This window comes from Mixophyes fleayi, chromosome 5, assembly GCF_038048845.1.
Source record: "Mixophyes fleayi isolate aMixFle1 chromosome 5, aMixFle1.hap1, whole genome shotgun sequence".
NCBI lineage: Eukaryota > Metazoa > Chordata > Amphibia > Anura > Limnodynastidae > Mixophyes > Mixophyes fleayi.
The window spans coordinates 275,692,846-275,714,123 of record NC_134406.1 but is presented as its reverse complement, the minus strand read 5'-3'; the positions used below and the strand labels follow the sequence as shown (position 1 = coordinate 275,714,123).

General features: G+C 47.3%; 1 protein-coding gene across 1 annotated transcript; it reads left to right on the top strand.

The window, feature by feature from the left end:
• The first annotated feature begins 9,308 nt into the window (after nucleotides 1-9,308).
• LOC142159545 (uncharacterized) lies at nucleotides 9,309-14,499 on the top strand. The gene is made up of 6 exons (XM_075214438.1): nucleotides 9,309-9,378; nucleotides 9,526-10,174; nucleotides 10,639-10,880; nucleotides 11,364-11,539; nucleotides 11,993-12,961; nucleotides 14,472-14,499. The coding sequence occupies exons 2-6, from the start codon at nucleotides 9,613-9,615 to the stop codon at nucleotides 14,497-14,499; spliced, it is 1,977 nt and encodes a 658-aa protein (XP_075070539.1). The 5' UTR covers nucleotides 9,309-9,378; nucleotides 9,526-9,612.
• The last annotated feature ends 6,779 nt before the right edge of the window (nucleotides 14,500-21,278 follow it).

The window sequence follows — 21,278 nt, the reverse complement described above, 5'->3', positions numbered from 1 at the left end:
TAACACGGTGATGAGAGGGGTGGGCTAACACGGTGATGAGAGGGTAGCGGCTAAATCCCCTTCGGTCTAGGTACCCTGGCACGTCAATATGACGTCGCAGGGTCATGTGATCGCAGCGGTCACATGGTGCAAAGTGTTAGGCGGGCTGCTGAAAGTGAATGGTAGTCGGTGCAGGAGCGCCATCATTTCTTTCCGATCTTGGCTGCATTCCTGTAAAAAAAGGTAAGTAGAAGGGGTGCTAGTGTGTGAGGGGCATGTGTGGTGGATGCAGGACTGGCACAGGGGGCATGTGTGGTGGGTGCAGGGCTGGCACAGGGGGCATGTGAGGTGGATGCAGGGCTGGCACAGGGGGCATGTGAGGTGGATGCAGGGCTGGCACCGGGGGCATGTGAGGTGGATGCAGGGCTGGCACAGGGGGCATGTGAGGTGGATGCAGGACTGGCACAGGGGGCATGTGAGGTGGATGCAGGACTGGCACACGGGGCATGTGAGGTGGACGCAGGACTGGCACAGGGGGCATGTGTGGTGGGTGCAGGGCTGGCACAGGGGGCATGTGAGGTGGATGCAGGGCTGGCACAGGGGGCATGTGTGGTGGATGCAGGACTGGCACAGGGGGCATGTGCGGTGGATGCAGGACTGGCACAGGGGGCATGTGCGGTGGATGCAGGACTGGCACAGGGGGCATGTGTGGTGGATGCAGGACTGGCACAGGGGACATGTGTGGTGGATGCAGGACTGGCACACGGGGCATGTGTAGTGGATGCAGGACTGGCACAGGGGGCATGTGAGGTGGATGCAGGACTGGCACACGGGGCATGTGAGGTGGATGCAGGACTGGCACATGGGGCATGTGAGGTGGATGCAGGGCTGGCACAGGGGGCATGTGAGGTGGACGCAGGACTGGCACAGGGGGCATGTGCGGTGGATGCAGGACTGGCACAGGGGGCATGTGTGGTGGATGCAGGACTGGCACACGGGGCATGTGAGGTGGATGCAGGACTGGCACATGGGGCATGTGAGGTGGATGCAGGGCTGGCACAGGGGGCATGTGAGGTGGACGCAGGACTGGCACAGGGGGCATGTGCGGTGGATGCAGGACTGGCACAGGGGGCATGTGTGGTGGATGCAGGACTGGCACAGGGGGCATGTGAGGTGGACGCAGGACTGGCACAGGGGGCATGTGTGGTGGGTGCAGGGCTGGCACAGGGGGCATGTGAGGTGGATGCAGGGCTGGCACAGGGGGCATGTGAGGTGGATGCAGGGCTGGCACAGGGGGCATGTGAGGTGGATGCAGGACTGGCACACGGGGCATGTGAGGTGGACGCAGGACTGGCACAGGGGGCATGTGTGGTGGGTGCAGGGCTGGCACAGGGGGCATGTGAGGTGGATGCAGGGCTGGCACAGGGGGCATGTGAGGTGGATGCAGGGCTGGCACAGGGGGCATGTGAGGTGGATGCAGGACTGGCACACGGGGCATGTGAGGTGGATGCAGGACTGGCACATGGGGCATGTGAGGTGGATGCAGGGCTGGCACAGGGGGCATGTGAGGTGGACGCAGGACTGGCACAGGGGGCATGTGCGGTGGATGCAGGACTGGCACACGGGGCATGTGAGGTGGATGCAGGACTGGCACACGGGGCATGTGAGGTGGACGCAGGGCTGGCACAGGGGGCATGTGAGGTGGACGCAGGACTGGCACAGGGGGCATGTGCGGTGGATGCAGGACTGGCACAGGGGGCATGTGTGGTGGATGCAGGACTGGCACAGGGGGCATGTGAGGTGGACGCAGGACTGGCACAGGGGGCATGTGTGGTGGGTGCAGGGCTGGCACAGGGGGCATGTGAGGTGGATGCAGGGCTGGCACAGGGGGCATGTGAGGTGGACGCAGGGCTGGCACAGGGGGCATGTGAGGTGGATGCAGGACTGGCACACGGGGCATGTGAGGTGGACGCAGGACTGGCACAGGGGGCATGTGTGGTGGGTGCAGGGCTGGCACAGGGGGCATGTGAGGTGGATGCAGGGCTGGCACAGGGGGCATGTGAGGTGGATGCAGGGCTGGCACAGGGGGCATGTGAGGTGGATGCAGGACTGGCACACGGGGCATGTGAGGTGGATGCAGGACTGGCACATGGGGCATGTGAGGTGGATGCAGGGCTGGCACAGGGGGCATGTGAGGTGGACGCAGGACTGGCACAGGGGGCATGTGCGGTGGATGCAGGACTGGCACAGGGGGCATGTGTGGTGGATGCAGGACTGGCACACGGGGCATGTGAGGTGGATGCAGGACTGGCACATGGGGCATGTGAGGTGGATGCAGGGCTGGCACAGGGGGCATGTGAGGTGGACGCAGGACTGGCACAGGGGGCATGTGCGGTGGATGCAGGACTGGCACAGGGGGCATGTGTGGTGGATGCAGGACTGGCACAGGGGGCATGTGAGGTGGACGCAGGACTGGCACAGGGGGCATGTGTGGTGGGTGCAGGGCTGGCACAGGGGGCATGTGAGGTGGATGCAGGGCTGGCACAGGGGGCATGTGAGGTGGATGCAGGGCTGGCACAGGGGGCATGTGAGGTGGATGCAGGACTGGCACACGGGGCATGTGAGGTGGACGCAGGACTGGCACAGGGGGCATGTGTGGTGGGTGCAGGGCTGGCACAGGGGGCATGTGAGGTGGATGCAGGGCTGGCACAGGGGGCATGTGAGGTGGATGCAGGGCTGGCACAGGGGGCATGTGAGGTGGATGCAGGACTGGCACACGGGGCATGTGAGGTGGATGCAGGACTGGCACATGGGGCATGTGAGGTGGATGCAGGGCTGGCACAGGGGGCATGTGAGGTGGACGCAGGGCTGGCACAGGGGGCATGTGCGGTGGATGCAGGACTGGCACAGGGGGCATGTGTGGTGGATGCAGGACTGGCACACGGGGCATGTGAGGTGGATGCAGGACTGGCACATGGGGCATGTGAGGTGGATGCAGGGCTGGCACAGGGGGCATGTGAGGTGGACGCAGGACTGGCACAGGGGGCATGTGCGGTGGATGCAGGACTGGCACAGGGGGCATGTGTGGTGGATGCAGGACTGGCACAGGGGGCATGTGAGGTGGACGCAGGACTGGCACAGGGGGCATGTGTGGTGGGTGCAGGGCTGGCACAGGGGGCATGTGAGGTGGATGCAGGGCTGGCACAGGGGGCATGTGAGGTGGATGCAGGGCTGGCACAGGGGGCATGTGAGGTGGATGCAGGACTGGCACACGGGGCATGTGAGGTGGACGCAGGACTGGCACAGGGGGCATGTGTGGTGGGTGCAGGGCTGGCACAGGGGGCATGTGAGGTGGATGCAGGGCTGGCACAGGGGGCATGTGAGGTGGATGCAGGGCTGGCACAGGGGGCATGTGAGGTGGATGCAGGACTGGCACACGGGGCATGTGAGGTGGATGCAGGACTGGCACATGGGGCATGTGAGGTGGATGCAGGGCTGGCACAGGGGGCATGTGAGGTGGATGCAGGGCTGGCACAGGGGGCATGTGAGGTGGACGCAGGACTGGCACAGGGGGCATGTGTGGTGGATGCAGGACTGGCACAGGGGGCATGTGTGGTGGATGCAGGACTGGCACAGGGGGCATGTGTGGTGGATGCAGGACTGGCACAGGGGGCATGTGTGGTGGATGCAGGACTGGCACAGGGGGCATGTGCGGTGGATGCAGGACTGGCACAGGGGGCATGTGTGGTGGATGCAGGACTGGCACAGGGGGCATGTGTGGTGGATGCAGGACTGGCACAGGGGGCATGTGCGGTGGATGCAGGACTGGCACAGGGGGCATGTGTGGTGGATGCAGGACTGGCACAGGGGACATGTGTGGTGGATGCAGGACTGGCACACGGGGCATGTGTAGTGGATGCAGGACTGGCACACGGGGCATGTGTAGTGGATGCAGGACTGGCACACAGGGCATGTGAGGTGGATGCAGGGCTGGCACAGGGGGCATGTGAGGTGGATGCAGGGCTGGCACAGGGGGCATGTGAGGTGGATGCAGGACTGGCACACGGGGCATGTGTAGTGGATGCAGGACTGGCACACGGGGCATGTGTGGTGGATGCAGGTCTGGCACACGGGGCATGTGTGGTGGATGCAGGTCTGGCACAGGGGGCATGTGTAGTGGATGCAGGACTGGCACACGGGGCATGTGTAGTGGATGCAGGACTGGCACACAGGGCATGTGAGGTGGATGCAGGGCTGGCACAGGGGGCATGTGAGGTGGATGCAGGGCTGGCACAGGGGGCATGTGAGGTGGATGCAGGACTGGCACACGGGGCATGTGTAGTGGATGCAGGACTGGCACACGGGGCATGTGTGGTGGGTGCAGGGCTGGCACAGGGGGCATGTGAGGTGGATGCAGGGCTGGCACATGGGGCATGTGAGGTGGATGCAGGACTGGCACACAGGGCATGTGAGGTGGATGCAGGACTGGCACACAGGGCATGTGAGGTGGATGCAGGGCTGGCACACGGGGCATGTGTGGTGGATGCAGGTCTGGCACACGGGGCATGTGTGGTGGATGCAGGTCTGGCACACAGGGCATGTGAGGTGGATGCAGGACTGGCACAGGGGGCATGTGAGGTGGATGCAGGACTGGCACACGGGGCATGTGAGGTGGATGCAGGACTGGCACATGGGGCATGTGAGGTGGATGCAGGACTGGCACACGGGGCATGTGTGGTGGATGCAGGTCTGGCACACGGGGCATGTGTAGTGGATGCAGGACTGGCACACGGGGCATGTGAGGTGGATGCAGGACTGGCACATGGGGCATGTGAGGTGGATGCAGGACTGGCACACGGGGCATGTGTAGTGGATGCAGGACTGGCACACGGGGCATGTGTGGTGGATGCAGGTCTGGCACACGGGGCATGTGTGGTGGATGCAGGTCTGGCACACGGGGCATGTTTTTCTTTTCACTACAAAAGTATTTAGTGATTTAAATCCATTTACACTTGTTATATTTATAACCACTATCTCTCTACATACCAACAGTCTGCTCATGCTGAACCTTTTTTTTTTTTATCTCTTTCTGCCAGGTTACCTCTGCCCTCAGGACTAGGACCCTTCTTCAAAGCTGCCCCTGGAACTCTTCAACAGAATGTCTGTCAAGAATCTCTAACTGCCGGATCCAGCTCAATGATCAGCTGTTTATTGACTAGTTAAATTACTGCTTTTGACTCGTTTCTCCCAGAACCACTTTACATAGTTTAAAAGGACACGTGTTTGAGGATTGTTATGGTTTTGTTTCTTTAAAGCATCCATTCCTCAAGCGATATTAATAAAGGAAAACACAAGAAACATGAAGACATTTTATTTCTACTCCCGAACTTCATTTTATTATCTCCCATGATAATGCCTGATGTAAAGAGTGATAGTTATGTTCTCGCTTGTTATGCCAAAAAACAGAACGTGGAATATATTAGCTAACACTTTAAATGAACATTATCAGACTTTTGAGTGTACTGTCTCATACTACATAGAGCTGAATGTTGTAATCTATATTTCACTATTTGCTAATAATAATTTAATATGTGATGTTAATAAAACATACTTAAAGCAGCATTTTAGTGTATTTGAGGTATAAGTGTTATAAACTAGGTATTTATTTCCACATTACAAATCGTACATATTTATTTTCTGTTTAAATGATTTGCTTTCACAAAATCAACGGCATTTTTATTATTGAAAGTCGGTGATTGCTGTGCCGACCAATGTCCCCTCCCCCCCCAGAAGTGGATGACACTGGAGGGGCTAACTGATCCCTCCGGCTGCATAGACCGGCACATTCATTGTCTTGAGTGTCATCCAACCGTCTGTGAAAAAGGTGCACAATAATCCAGAATGTACATTAACTTACACAGGTAGGATCACTGGCCATAACTTGGCCGGACACTGGTTTATATGTAGCACATTCTCTTTTGTGTTAAATCCACCAGACTTGGAAAAGTAGTCTTAAATCAACCCTCCACCCATCCCATGTAAAGTAGATATTTCTTACATGTGTATATGTAAGCCGTGTATAAGAAACCTTCACACTTTCCGCTTGTGTCCTAAAAACATGTCAAAATATTAGATAAATGCATAAAGTATAACAGTTCTACCAAGCAGTGTACAACAAAATATGTACATCTATAAGTTCTCTTAATTATCTTTTAAAAAAGTGACAATATAATATGCCTTTATATTTTGAGAACTAGTTGGGACACTTTCGAGTGTATTCTTCAATGCCTACATTACTTTTGCCTGTCAATAATTACTTTTTCATAGCTGTTAAAATATTAAAAATTACTCAAATTTCAAAAATATTTGGGTGTAGTGCCACGTGTAGAACACCACATCTAATGACAAGAAGGACCCGAGCATAATAAACTTTAATTGTACACCTATATTGGGAATCTAGAACTTGTACAGCGTTTTTCATATGATCCAGAATAAGAAGTGTTGTGTTTTGGGGAGGAAAAAAAAAACCATTAATTGAATTCAACTACAGTTCCCAAATAGACAATGGATGGCATGACCAGCGGACTCCCCCACTCTTGTTCTGTTACTGTGGAATAATAAGGTAAGTTTCAGGTGTTTACATCAACAGTAATGCCTACCCACTGTCAGCAGTGTCTATTTCCCTGTGTTGGTGATGCATTGCACAGTGTCATGTATTAAACCTGAGTACCCCATCCCCTGTCTCAATGTTGTTATTTAAGATATGGTGGAAGTGATCATGAAAGTGCTTGTCGCATGTACTACACCACTATATTTCAATAACGGATAGCAAGCTTCAGCCCACTATCTCTGTCAATCACATTATCATCAACATTTATTTATAGATCGCAATAAAATTTTGGAGCGCTTTACAATTGTGAACAAACATTAATAAAACAATACTGGGTAATACAGACAGACACAGGTAAGAGAACCCTGCTCAAAGCTTACAATCTTGAATGTGTTAAATATTGATACCCTATATTTTATGTATGCTTTAAGGATAAACACTAATACATGTTCACAATGAAAATGTCAATTTGGACCTCACACCACAAATAAATTCAGATTCAACTGCTGAATAATAAGGATGATTATGACATCCTTACAATTGAATGTTGAGCTCTTAAAAACTTTATATTTTTTGTTAATTATCTTTTGGTTTCTATGTTTTCTTTAGATGTGTTATTATAGTAATTGAGAGCTAATTTATGGCTCTTGACCTGTACCTTACCTGACCCCTCTTCACCGCACAGGAATAAATTGTTAGACGACTGAAGAATGATAAGGATTATTAGGACATCCTTAAAATTGAATGTTGACCTCTTAGAGACTTTACATTTGTTGTTATTTTTCCTTCTTTTTATATGTTTCATTTATATTTGTTTAGATAACAAATGAGTCCTAATTTACAGCTGGTGACCTGTCTCTTACCCCACCTTCTCCTATAAAACTTGTGTCCTGCAATGTCCTGTAGTGTCTTCAAATCCAAAAATAATTTTGGGGTTAGTAGAAGCTCTAAGCTGAAAGACCAGATCAGTCTTTTTTTCTGTCATAAGGTAAGTTCTTTCATTTGTTAGATGATAATTCCATGCAAAGTTATATCACATATTGCTTTATATTTTCCAAATCCAACTTTTTTTTTTTTTTTTTAAATCATCTGTGATTAGCAGCTGATTCTTATTTTATATAGGTTTAGTCTAGTGTAGAAATGCATTCGGCTACTAGTGCAGAAATACCAGAACTGGTAACACCTGCCATCCAACACATGCAAGACATTGAATCATCAAATCAATGTGAAAAAAAGGTAAAATAATTTGCACAAGTGATATAAAATCTAGCATTGGATTTCATATTTTTGGGACATGATGAGCATAATTTGTTTTGTTTTGTAGGATAAGCATTGTAAAGGTGGAGATAGGGAAAGCTGTCAAAGTGAAATCTTTCATTCATTGGACATGTTGCAGAGAGCAATATGTGAATTTGAGGAAAATACACAATCTAACTTCATTATACATCAGAAGAGTAAAGAATTTGGCAAAGAGGGTACATTTTATTTTAATATACCTAAAATTTACAATCTGTAATTTTTATTTGAAATTGTATATAGTAATAATTATGGTTTCCTTTTTTATCTTCAGTATATACATTTATATAGAAAAACGCCTAATACATTGTTGTTCATGTTTAAAATGTACAATACAATACTGTAATTTTTATCACTTCCATTAAGATTTCAAACCAAATGCAAGATCTAGAATTCAATGGAAAAGTAATGATATCCAGTATGGCAAACTAATTAAGTTTTCTGGAATTCCATACGTGGTGGTTGGGAGAAAAACTCTACAGTGTCATTTGGGTAGAGACTTCAGCATTGTGAAGAAAAAAAATTATGGAGATCAAAGACAAATCACCCAGGTATCTCTTATTTTTTGAATTATAAAATGTTTTCCACGCATTGCCTGTCTTTTAATAGTGCTGGCTAATATCATTTATTTGAAGCGCTGCAATCAATGCCTTTGTGCCCTCAAACGAGCAGTATTTTAACAGCATTCAATTAGCTGAGAATGAACTAGGGAACAACTACACTTAACACTACGATAGGCAGTACAATAAATGTGAAGAATGAATGTGTAGAACATTGCTGAAAGATTGTACTGTGGAGCCATCAAACAACTCTCTGTCTTACATTTTTAATGGGGAGAGGTATCCTCATTAGCATGGTCACAGCTAATGAAGTCAAAGAGGCGTTATAACAATAAAATACAACATACATATATTGTTTAATATAGTGCTCTTTTCAATTATTCTTTTAATAGGGAGAAGATCATACCTTCACCAAAAGGAGGCGTATTATACAGCATACCAAAAAAATGGGCTGTCCAGCTGAAATCAATGTATTGCACATTATCAGATACCCAGATTTTATGGTAAAATCGGTGTTAAGCACATTACATTGAATTACATTGTTACAACTTAATTGTCAGACCAATAAAATGTAAAACATTGGTAAAGAAATTTTGCAAACATATTTTTAGAAGGGCAAAGGTAAACTAATTTGTGGATTTTTATGTATATATATATATATATATATATATATACACACACACAAACACACACTCTACATATATAGTATGTAAACATAAAAACAGTGATTGAGATAGGCCAGTGCGGGTATGCACATACAGCAAATAATTATCTTTTTTTTAATACATCCAAAGTGATACACAAAAAAGAAGACGTAATGCATCAAAGAATGTAAAAGAAGCCTTTCAAAGTGACACAATACAAGGCAATCATGCCTACGTAATTAGATTTCCACATTTATCTGAACATAAATTCCATGCAACTAGTGGAGAGGTAAGATTGTAATAAACTTATCATGTTATTTTGTTTTAGTAAGAATGAAATGTTTTTATTGATATGGTTTTAATGTTTAACATTATTTCCGTCAGTAATATTTATTGTGTTTTATAAATTTTAAAATTAAATTATCATCTCTAACAGTTAGCAAACCTACAGGAAAAGGTCGACAGAAGAGTTCAAGAAAAAGTAATCAGTTTGCACAGAAATGGGGTTAGAAAAATAAATGAGATGATGCGTCACATTAACGCGTTTGTAACACAAGAACTTTTCCCGGGTGATGATCCCCCTGTAGCTTTACGGAGACGCTTTTACCCCACAAGAAAAGACCTAGCCAATCTCATGTTTAAAGCGAAACAGGAAGGTCGAAACTCAAGTTTGGATCAGGAAAATGTTTTGAACCAGTTAAAAGAATGGAAAGAACAAATCCCACAATTAAATATTTTTTGTCGTCCTAATACAACCTCTGAGGAAATGACAAATAAACAAAGTTTTATATTATGTTACCAAGCTGAATGGCAACAAAAATTATTGCAAATGTATGGAAACCAGATCACACTGTTAGATGCTACATACAGAACAACAAGGTATGCGCTTCCACTGTTTTTCCTTTGTGTTCGGACAAATGTATGCTATGCAATAGTTGGAGCATTCGTAATACAACAAGAAACATCAGCATGCATACAGGAGGCCTTGGAAATTTTCAAAAAGTGGAACTTAAACTGGAATCCAAAATGTTTTTTGGTCGACTTTTGCCTAGAGGAGATAAATGCAATATCTCAGTTATTTAAAGGTTAGTCAAATTACTGTATAATTATTTTTGCTATGCATCTTTTTTTTTTTTTTTTAAATATCTATATTTTTAAACAGCATCAATTACATTTCATAAAAATAATCTCGCAAAAATGCATAGTTATCCCAAAAAATCAAGGTAAGTGTGAGACAAAATAAACAAGTAACCATATCCAATTTTTTTTTTTCTCAGCTAACACAATCCAAACATTTATTAGTTTTGGATGGAATTACCCTTTTAAGTAGGCTAAAAGTACCAGCAAACCTTTTACTAACTTAGTAAACTTCACAACTAAAGTTAGCTTTAAAACATGAAAGCTCTAATTAAGTTTTCATTCAGCAAATCTTAGCAAATAATAATACAAATAAAATGTCAATATCAACTAACTTTAATGATTTTTGAGTATTAATTCAAAGGGTATATCTGATAAATTCACTGCAATAAACAGTATTTTTACATTTTAGATACACAAATATTACTTTGCGATTTTCATCGTGAGAAAGCTTGGATGGAATGGGTGACCAAAAAACAACATGGAGTACACAGTTGTCGCAGTGTTATATTGAATATGCTGCGTAGTGTAGCACTTGCTACAAACATAGAGGAACACAACGTTGCTCTCAATATACTGACTAATTGCCAGATTTGGAAAAACTGCGATGCACTGCGGCAGTGGTTCTCAAACAAGTGGATGCCTGAAATAAAGGTAAAAGTTTTATTGTTATTTTTAAGGACAATACATGACGAGGGGGGTTTAACAATCATTTAAAAATTAAAGGTGGAGGTATTGCCCGTAGCAAAACAAAAACTTCAATCTTTTACTTTCTAGAAAGTAGTAGCTACATGATAGCTAAAATTTTACCAATTGCTATATACAACACCTCAACTTTTCTGTTAGAACTGGCCTTTACATGTTCTGTGTATTTTAATAAACAAGTGACAGGATAGAAGACACATATTAATTGAACTCCTGACAGTTGACGTTAATATGAACGTTGGAACACTCTGCATACATTGTTAACATTCCTCATAAGTTGATAATGGACCATTTCAATAACAGTTCTATCCTTCACTTGTTTGGTTTCATCTTTTTAATAAAGGTTATATTGTTTGGGGGGAAAAATAAAATATTTTTTCAATTTAAAATGAATATGATTTGTTTATGATGTTTCTCTCTCCCTCACTACAGAAATGGGCACATGTTTTCAGGTCTGGATTACTACATATTGCAATTAACACAAACAATGGACTTGAGCGCCAAAACGAGACTCTTAAATATACATACCTGGATGGCTACAAGAATTGCACTCTCAGTGACATGATTACAGTGCTTCACAGTAGTTTTTTTCCTAATACTTACAAGAAGTAAGATTTGTGTTTTCAGTACATTTTGGGTCTGCTATTTATAGTAATGGCTTGTGCCACAAAAATGTAATACATCTTTTTTTAAAGTATATTTGGAAAATGTATTTCAAGGAAGAAATACATTAAGAAAATTACATCTTGCTTTGTAAAATGTCATGGGTAATTTCTATTATGTTATGTGCAGGCCTGTCATCCTAAATGTAGGGCAAAGTGCTATTTAAACAGGCACTCCTCCTTGTAATTAAATGCACTAGCAGAGGAGGTGTATCCACAATGTGGTGGGCACGTCCACGTCACTTACCCAAAAATGACCTTACTTTGTATGAAATTCAAACACACGCCACTTACACTTCATAAATGCTGAAAAAGAGCCTGACATGACCTCAGTTGTAAATTTTTGCAAAACATAATTAATAGTTGTAATAAGATAGATTTTCATTTGTTTTTACATAGGTATGTACAGTTAAATTTGAGAAGTTCCGAAAGTTTCCGGAAATACCATGAAGATGTTCCAAATTTTCTGAAAAATCGTCCAAGAGAATTTATTCACCACGTTATGAGGAGATTGTCAAGTAACCTCGATGGAACACATGTTTCCTGTATAGATCACACAAGTGGCATTTTCAAAGTCAACAGTGAATACGATAAAGAAAAGTATTATACAGTAAATCTGGGAGCAGAATGTCCAGAATGTACATGTGAAGATTGGATCAAATTTCTATTACCTTGTAAACACATGTGTTGTATTTTTCAATTTGTAGAGGGATGGGGATGGGAAAAAATTAACCCATCTTACTCAAACAATGCATTATTTATACTAGACACAGATTGTTTTTCTGACCATACTGTAAGAGGGGGAGATGAAGCTGAATACCCCTCTGAAGGTATCATGCACACGATGTCACCACTTGAAGATCTTCAACACTTTGAACCACGAAGGAGGACCAAAAGAACAACACTTATTATTAATTGTGTACAGACACTAAAAAATATTACAGACACAGTTTATCTGTTGAAAGAAGAAACATATCTGGAAAATTGGGATATAAAATTTAATACTTTACTTGAAGAAATTAAACTAGACATCCCAAAAGATCAAGGCTTACCATTGATAGAAACACCCAAAAAAAGAAAAAATATTGAAAAATTTGAGCCTTTGCCAAAAAGAAAATATGGAAAGCCTAAGCATCCAGCGTCCCAGAGAGTTGGATCAAGAGCTGATATGCTTAGAGTAGATGTATGGCAATCGGTAGAAGTAGATCCGCAAATTGCTGAATCACAAGATTTTCACACTGTCCACTCAGGCACTACAGTTAATGAGAGTCCATGGGTCACAGTCAATGGGATAAAATTAACTACTGCTGATAAAGAAGCTGTATCCAATGACGCCTGGTTAGATGACAATGTCATGAATATCTCCCAGTATTTAATATCAAAGAAATTCCCTTCTGTTGCCGGTCTGCAGGATACAGTGTTACTGGCACATGGGAGTGTTTCTAAGATTGACTGTGAAAATATTCTGCAAATACACCATTTGGGTGCTCACTGGGTGGTGTCACACAGGTCTCAAAATTCAGTGACTGTTTATGACTCCCTAAAACCATCAATACCAGAGACTCTTAAAGAACAGATGTTGTGTTTATATGCTCCGCTATTTACTGGTGAATATTCAGTACTTGACATTAATTTGGTATGTTGCCAAAAACAGGATGGTGCAAATGATTGTGGGGTATTTGCCTTGGCCAATGCTGTGTCACTGGCAAATGGGTTGAATTTAAATAAAATACATTTAGAACAAGACAAGATGAGGAAACATTTAGTCAAATGCATTGAAGAAAATAACATTACCATGTTTCCACATATTCAATTAAACAAGGCCAAAACAATGTTAAAAAAAAAAATACAACTCACAACACATTGCCTCTGCAAGATCCATAAGCCTAAAGAAGGAATGGTGGAGTGTGACCTTTGTAAACAGTGGTATCATTTCACTTGTGTTGGCTTAACAAAGGATGACAAATGTGTCACAACAAAAAGAAAAATGTTTTACTGTCCGCAATGTAAAGACAAAAAAAGATAAGCTACAATGTATAAATTACGTTGTCATTATTGAGAATAAAAATTACCTTGCAATTTTGAGTTGAAAGGAACATTGTATTATATTCCATTTACATTTTTTTGTGTATATATTGCAAATTAAAAAAAAATACGTTTATGACTGTTATCATTGTTTTTTTTTAAATTAAATTTATATATAGTTAATATTTGTTATGTCGATGGTTTTCTAATGCTTTATATTACATTGGAATAGTGGAATGCTGTGAGTTAAAAAAGTTCCTTGATATTACTGTGTAGCTATATCACCCAGGTGGGAAAGCCAACATTACAGGGATTGCCAGGACTGACATCATACAGGATCCCATCCTGCCCACTTCACTAGGAAGCGGAAGGATGCGGGAAAACAAACTGCTTTCCCGGGAGTGGAAGACCTATTCAGAATTAGGAAGTCTCCAGGACAAAACGGGATAGTGTGCATGTATGATTAATACATAACCTAAAGCATCCAGTACAAAGCATACAAGTATAATAGTCATCTCCTGTAAGCAAATCTACATGCTCCAGACATAGAGAATAATAAGTAACACCAAACAAACGAGCTGCCAACTATAATTATCTGCTAGTGAAAACAAGTTCTGTGAATAGAGAGGAAAAATTGTGCTCTTCGTATATATCTAATGCATTATAATGTGCATTAAGGTTCTAACATACAATAATAATTGTAAATAACTTTTATTATGGCCTGATATCTACACATTATCCTTTACTTTGAATTGACCTTTCAATTTGCATTTCTTGCTGTCATTTCCAGAAATTTATGACCCTGTATCTTAAGTTTATCTCTTTTTCATTCTAATATTAACTTGTTTTTTAGATCTCTAAACATCCATATAAATGATTAAGGAGTAACCACAAGAGAAATTAACTATTAAAAGGTTCTCACATTATGTACATTTTTGCAATAACAAGAAAAAAGGCTAAAATAAATATTAGTTTTTTAGGGTGACTGCCTAACTAATTAAAAAAAAACAAAATGCACATATTATACTTTCGGTTTTCATATTATTTAGTACTGATATTACCATCACCAAAAAAAATAATAATAATATAAGACAGTATAAGTGTGGCTAAGAGCTGGCTAAATGCTATTTCCCATACAGTCAATGTACCAGGTACCTACACTGAAGGGGATTTAGACATTTCACTGTGAGCTGGCTAAATCCCCTTCCCATTCATGACCCGGCCAGCAGGGGGCCAAAAAGGTACCTTCGGTGAAGGGGATTTAGCTGTCTCACACTGACTGTGCTATTTCCCATGCAGTGTAGGTACCAGGTACCTACAGTGAAGGGGATTTAGCTGTCTCACACTGAGCTGGCTAAATCCCCTTCCAATTCATGACCCGGCCAGCAGGGGGCCAAAAGGTACCTTCGGTGAAGGGGATTTAGCTGTCTCACACTGAGTGTGCTATTTCCCATGCAGTGTAGGTACCGGGTACCTAAGCCGAAGGGGATTTAGTCGCAACCGTGATGAGAGGGGTGGGCTGACACGGTGATGAGAAGGGTGGGCTAACACGGTGATGAGAGGGGTGGGCTGACACGGCGATGAGAGGGGTGGGCTGACACAGTGATGAGAGGGGTGGGCTGACACAGTGATGAGAGGGGTGGGCTGACACGGTGATGAGAGGGGTGGGCTGACACGGTGATGAGAGGGGTGGGCTAACACAGTGATGAGAGGGGTGGGCTGACACGGTGATGAGAGGGGTGGGCTGACACGGTGATGAGAGGGGTGGGCTGACACAGTGATGAGAGGGGGGGGGCTAACACAGTGATGAGAGGGGTGGGCTGACACGGTGATGAGAGGGGTGGGCTGACACGGTGATGAGAGGGGTGGGCTAACACGGTGATGAGAGGGGTGGGCTAACACGGTGATGAGAGGGGTGGGCTAACACGGTGATGAGAGGGGTGGGCTGACACGGCGATGAGAGGGGTGGGCTGACACGGCGATGAGAGGGGTGGGCTAACACGGCGATGAGAGGGGTGGGCTAACACGGTGATGAGAGGGGTGGGCTAACACGGTGATGAGAGGGGTGGGCTGACACAGTGATGAGAGGGGTGGGCTGACACTGTGCTGAGAGGGGGGCTAACACAGTGATGAGAGGGGTGGGCTGACACAGTGATGAGAGGGGGCTAACACAGTGATGAGAGGGGTGGGCTGACACAGTGATGAGAGGGGTGGGCTAACACAGTAATGAGAGGGGTGGGCTGACACAGTGATGAGAGGGGTGGGCTGACACAGTGATGAGAGGGGTGGGCTAACACAGTGATGAGAGGGGTGGGCTAACACAGCGATGAGAGGGGTGGGCTGACACAGTGATGAGAGTGGTGGGCTGACACAGTGATGAGAGTGGTGGGCTGACACAGTGATGAGAGGGGTGGGCTGACACAGTGATGAGAGGGGTGGGCTAACACAGCGATGAGAGGGGTGGGCTGACACAGTGATGAGAGGGGTGGGCTAACACAGTGATGAGAGGGGTGGGCTGACACAGTGATGAGAAGGGTGGGCTAACACAGTGATGAGAGGGGTGGGCTAACACGGTGATGAGAGGGGTGGGCTAACACAGTGATGAGAGGGGGGCTAACACAGTGATGAGAGGGGTGGGCTGACACAGTGATGAGAGGGGTGGGTTGACACAGTGATGAGAGGGGTGGGCTGACACAGTGATGAGAGGAGTGGGCTGACACGGTGATGAGAGGGGTGGGCTGACACAGTGATGAGAGGGGTGGGCTGACACAGTGATGAGAGGGGTGGGCTAACACAGTGATGAGAGGGGTGGGCTGACACAGTGATGAGAGGGGTGGGCTAACACAGTGATGAGAGGGGGGCTAACACAGTGATGAGAGGGGTGGGCTAACACAGTGATGAGAGGGGGGCTAACACAGTGATGAGAGGGGTGGGCTAACACAGTGATGAGAGGGGTGGGCTGACACAGTGATGAGAGGGGTGGGCTGACACAGTGATGAGAGGGGGCTAACACAGTGATGAGAGGGGGGCTAACACAGTGATGAGAGGGGTGGGCTAACACAGTGATGAGAGGGGGGCTAACACAGTGATGAGAGGGGTGGGCTAACACAGTGATGAGAGGGGTGGGCTAACACAGTGATGAGAGGGGGGGGGGCTAACACAGTGATGAGAGGGGTGGGCTGACACAGTGATGAGAGGGGGGCTAACACAGTGATGAGAGGTGGGCTAACACAGTGATGAGAGGGGGGCTAACACAGTGATGAGAGGGGGGCTAACACAGTGATGAGAGGGGTGGGCTGACACAGTGATGAGAGGGGTGGGCTAACACAGTGATGAGAGGGGTGGGCTGACACAGTGATGAGAGGGGTGGGCTGACACAGTGATGAGAGGGGGCTAACACAGTGATGAGAGGGGGGCTAACACAGTGATGAGAGGGGTGGGCTAACACAGTGATGAGAGGGGGGCTAACACAGTGATGAGAGGGGGGCTAACACAGTGATGAGAGGGGTGGGCTAACACAGTGATGAGAGGGGGGCTGACACAGTGATGAGAGGGGTGGGCTAACACAGTGATGAGAGGGGTGGGCTAACACAGTGATGAGAGGGGGGGGGGCTGACACAGTGATGAGAGGGGTGGGCTGACACAGTGATGAGAGGGGGGCTGACACAGTGATGAGAAGGGTGGGCTAACACAGTGATGAGAGGGGTGGGCTAACACAGTGATGAGAGGGGTGGGCTGACACAGCGATGAGAGGGGTGGGCTGACACAGTGATGAGAGGTGGGCTGACACAGTGATGAGAGGGGTGGGCTGACACAGCGATGAGAGGGGTGGGCTGACACAGCGATGAGAGGGGGGCTGACACAGTGATGAGAAGGGTGGGCTAACACAGTGATGAGAGGGGTGGGCTAACACAGTGATGAGAGGGGTGGGCTGACACAGCGATGAGAGGGGTGGGCTGACACAGTGATGAGAGGTGGGCTGACACAGTGATGAGAGGGATGGGCTAACACAGTGATGAGAGGGATGGGCTAACACAGTGATGAGAGGGGTGGGCTAACACAGTGATGAGAGGGGGGCTAACACAGTGATGAGAGGGGTGGGCTGACACAGCGATGAGAGGGGTGGGCTGACACAGTGATGAGAGGGGGGCTGACACAGTGATGAGAAGGGTGGGCTAACACAGTGATGAGAGGGGTGGGCTGACACAGTGATGAGAGGGGGCTAACACAGTGATGAGAGGGGTGGGCTGACACAGTGATGAGAGGGGTGGGCTGACACAGCGATGAGAGGGGTGGGCTGACACAGTGATGAGAGGTGGGCTGACACAGTGATGAGAGGGGTGGGCTGACACAGTGATGAGAGGGGTGGGCTGACACAGCGATGAGAGGGTTGGGCTGACACAGTGATGAGAGGGGGGCTAACACAGTGATGAGAGGGATGGGCTAACACAGTGATGAGAGGGGTGGGCTAACACAGTGATGAGAGGGGGGCTAACACAGTGATGAGAGGGGGGTTAACACAGTGATGAGAGGGGTGGGCTAACACAGTGATGAGAGGTGGGCTGACACAGTGATGAGAGGGGTGGGCTGACACAGTGATGAGAGGTGGGCTGACACAGTGATGAGAGGGGTGGGCTGACACAGCGATGAGAGGGGTGGGCTGACACAGTGATGAGAGGTGGGCTGACACAGTGATGAGAGGGGTGGGCTGACACAGCGATGAGAGGGGTGGGCTGACACGGTGATGAGAGGGGGGCTAACACAGTGATGAGAGGGATGGGCTAACACAGTGATGAGAGGGGTGGGCTAACACAGTGATGAGAGGGGGGCTAACACAGTGATGAGAGGGGGGCTAACACAGTGATGAGAGGGGGGCTAACACAGTGATGAGAGGGGGGTTAACACAGTGATGAGAGGGGTGGGCTGACACAGTGATGAGAGGGGGGCTAACACAGTGATGAGAGGGGGGTTAACACAGTGATGAGAAGGGTGGGCTAACACAGTGATGAGAGGGGTGGGCTAACACAGTGATGAGAGGGGTGGGCTGACACAGTGATGAGAGGGGTGGGCTGACACAGTGATGAGAGGGGTGGGCTAACACAGTGATGAGAGGGGTGGACTGACACAGTGATGAGAGGGGTGGGCTGACACAGTGATGAGAGGGGTGGGCTGACACAGTGATGAGAGGGGGCTGACACAGTGATGAGAGGGGTGGGCTGACACAGTGATGAGAGGGGTGGGCTGACACAGTGATGAGAGGGGGGCTAACACAGTGATGAGAGGGGTGGGCTAACACAGTGATAAGAGGGGTGGGCTGACACAGTGATGAGAGGGGGGCTAACACAGTGATGAGAGGGGTGGGCTAACACAGTGATGAGAAGGGTGGGCTAACACAGTGATGAGAGGGGTGGGCTAACACAGTGATGAGAGGGGTGGGCTGACACAGTGATGAGAGGGGTGGGCTGACACGGTGATGAGAGGGGTGGGCTGACACAGTGATGAGAGGGGGGCTGACACAGTGATGAGAGGGGGCTGACACAGTGATGAGAGGGGTGGGCTAACACAGTGATGAGAGGGGTGGGCTGACACAGTGATGAGAGGGGGGCTGACACAGTGATGAGAGGGGGCTGACACAGTGATGAGAGGGGTGGGCTGACACAGTGATGAGAGGGATGGGCTGACACAGTGATGAGAGGGGGCTGACACAGTGATGAGAGGGGTGGGCTGACACAGTGATGAGAGGGGTGGGCTGACACAGTGATGAGAGGGGGGCTAACACAGTGATGAGAGGGGTGGGCTAACACAGTGATGAGAGGGGTGGGCTGACACAGTGATGAGAGGGGTGGGCTGACACAGTGATGAGAGGGGGGCTAACACAGTGATAAGAGGGGTGGGCTAACACAGCGATGAGAGGGGTGGGCTAACACAGTCATGAGAGGGGTGGGCTGACACAGCGATGAGAGGGGTGGGCTGACACAGTGATGAGAGGGGGGCTAACACAGTGATGAGAGGGATGGGCTGACACAGTGATGAGAGGGGGCTGACACAGTGATGAGAGGGGTGGGCTGACACAGTGATGAGAGGGGTGGGCTGACACAGTGATGAGAGGGGGGCTAACACAGTGATGAGAGGGGTGGGCTAACACAGTGATGAGAGGGGTGGGCTGACACAGTGATGAGAGGGGTGGGCTGACACAGTGATGAGAGGGGGGCTAACACAGTGATAAGAGGGGTGGGCTAACACAGTGATGAGAGGGGTGGGCTAACACAGTGATGAGAGGGGTGGGCTGACACAGTGATGAGAGGGGGGCTAACACAGTGATAAGAGGGGTGGGCTAACACAGCGATGAGAGGGGTGGGCTAACACAGTCATGAGAGGGGTGGGCTGACACAGCGATGAGAGGGGTGGGCTGACACAGCGATGAGAGGGGTGGGCTGAAACAGCGATGAGAGGGGTGGGCTAACACAGCGATGAGAGGGGGGCTAACACAGTGATGAGAGTGGTGGGTTAACACAGTGATGAGAGGGGTGGGCTAACACAGTGATGAGAGGGGTGAGCTAACACAGCGATGAGAGGGGTGGGCTAACACAGCGATGAGAGGGGTGAGCTAACACAGTGATGAGAGGGGTGGGCTAACACAGTGATGAGACGGGTGGGCTGACACGGTGATGAGAGGGGTGGGCTAACACAATGCTCTTCTGTGGCCAACCTGCAAATCAGACCCTCTGTCATCATCAGGGACCATAGCACAGAAGGAAGAAGCGAAAGACCCCCCACAACTTGGTGAAAGAGGTGCAGCTGTTGTTGGATCATTTGTTAGAAATAATAAAAAAGGAGAAATCAGCTCTGAATACAGATAAGGGCAGGAAAAATGACAAAACAATTGAATACATTTTTCCAAGTAAAATGAAATATTTTTGTGCCCTTTAAATCATTTACAAACTAAAGTAAAAGTGCATCAGGGAAGATTATTAGTGAGCGATGACAGCGTTCTGGTGACCGGTACTAGGAGATACAGCAGTAAACACAGGACATTAATCTGTCACTATCCTGCTGTCTGTGGCTACAGGAAGTATATTAGGTTTCCCTGAGCCTGTACCTGGCAGTCTGGACGGACAGGTGTGTGAGCTCCCAGCATGTTACCTGCAGATAGCCGGTCCCTCAGCTCCAGGACACAGGTGAAGGTAGGTGCCTGCACCAGGTCATTGAGATGTTGTATTTCTTATATCACTACATGACTCCGAGTAGTCCTAATGCTGGAATGTCAGTGATGAGGGGCACAGATTATACACTTTACTGCAGATTACTGTGGGATCTGGAAAACTGATACAAAATCATGAAACATATTTTGCATTAGCAGTAAATAATAAGGGAATCTGGTAGGAACGTTAATTGAAACTATCACAGAGATTTTTTGCTCAGAGTCAGGAAGAAAAGTAGCACAAAAAACAATAATCTAAAAACTATGAAATATCTATAAACACTGCAGATTATATTTTGTTTTCACCTATTCTTCGGACAGTAACATAGAAGAACGTGTTACGTGAACATGTACATGTATGAATGAATGCACCGGTAGGATAGTCACTCATATGTAATTCTGCGCTGCGATGACCCCACAACAGTCAGCGAGAGGTTGGGAAGGTTGCAGGAAACATCT

Coding starts and splice junctions, on each gene's coding strand:
- LOC142159545 (XM_075214438.1), top strand. CDS start 9,613: ATGATGCGTCACATTAACGCGTTTGTAACACAAGAACTTTTCCCGGGT. Junction 10,881..11,363: donor AGTGGATGCCTGAAATAAAG/GTAAAAGTTTTA, acceptor CCCTCACTACAG/AAATGGGCACATGTTTTCAG. Junction 11,540..11,992: donor TTTCCTAATACTTACAAGAA/GTAAGATTTGTG, acceptor GTTTTTACATAG/GTATGTACAGTTAAATTTGA.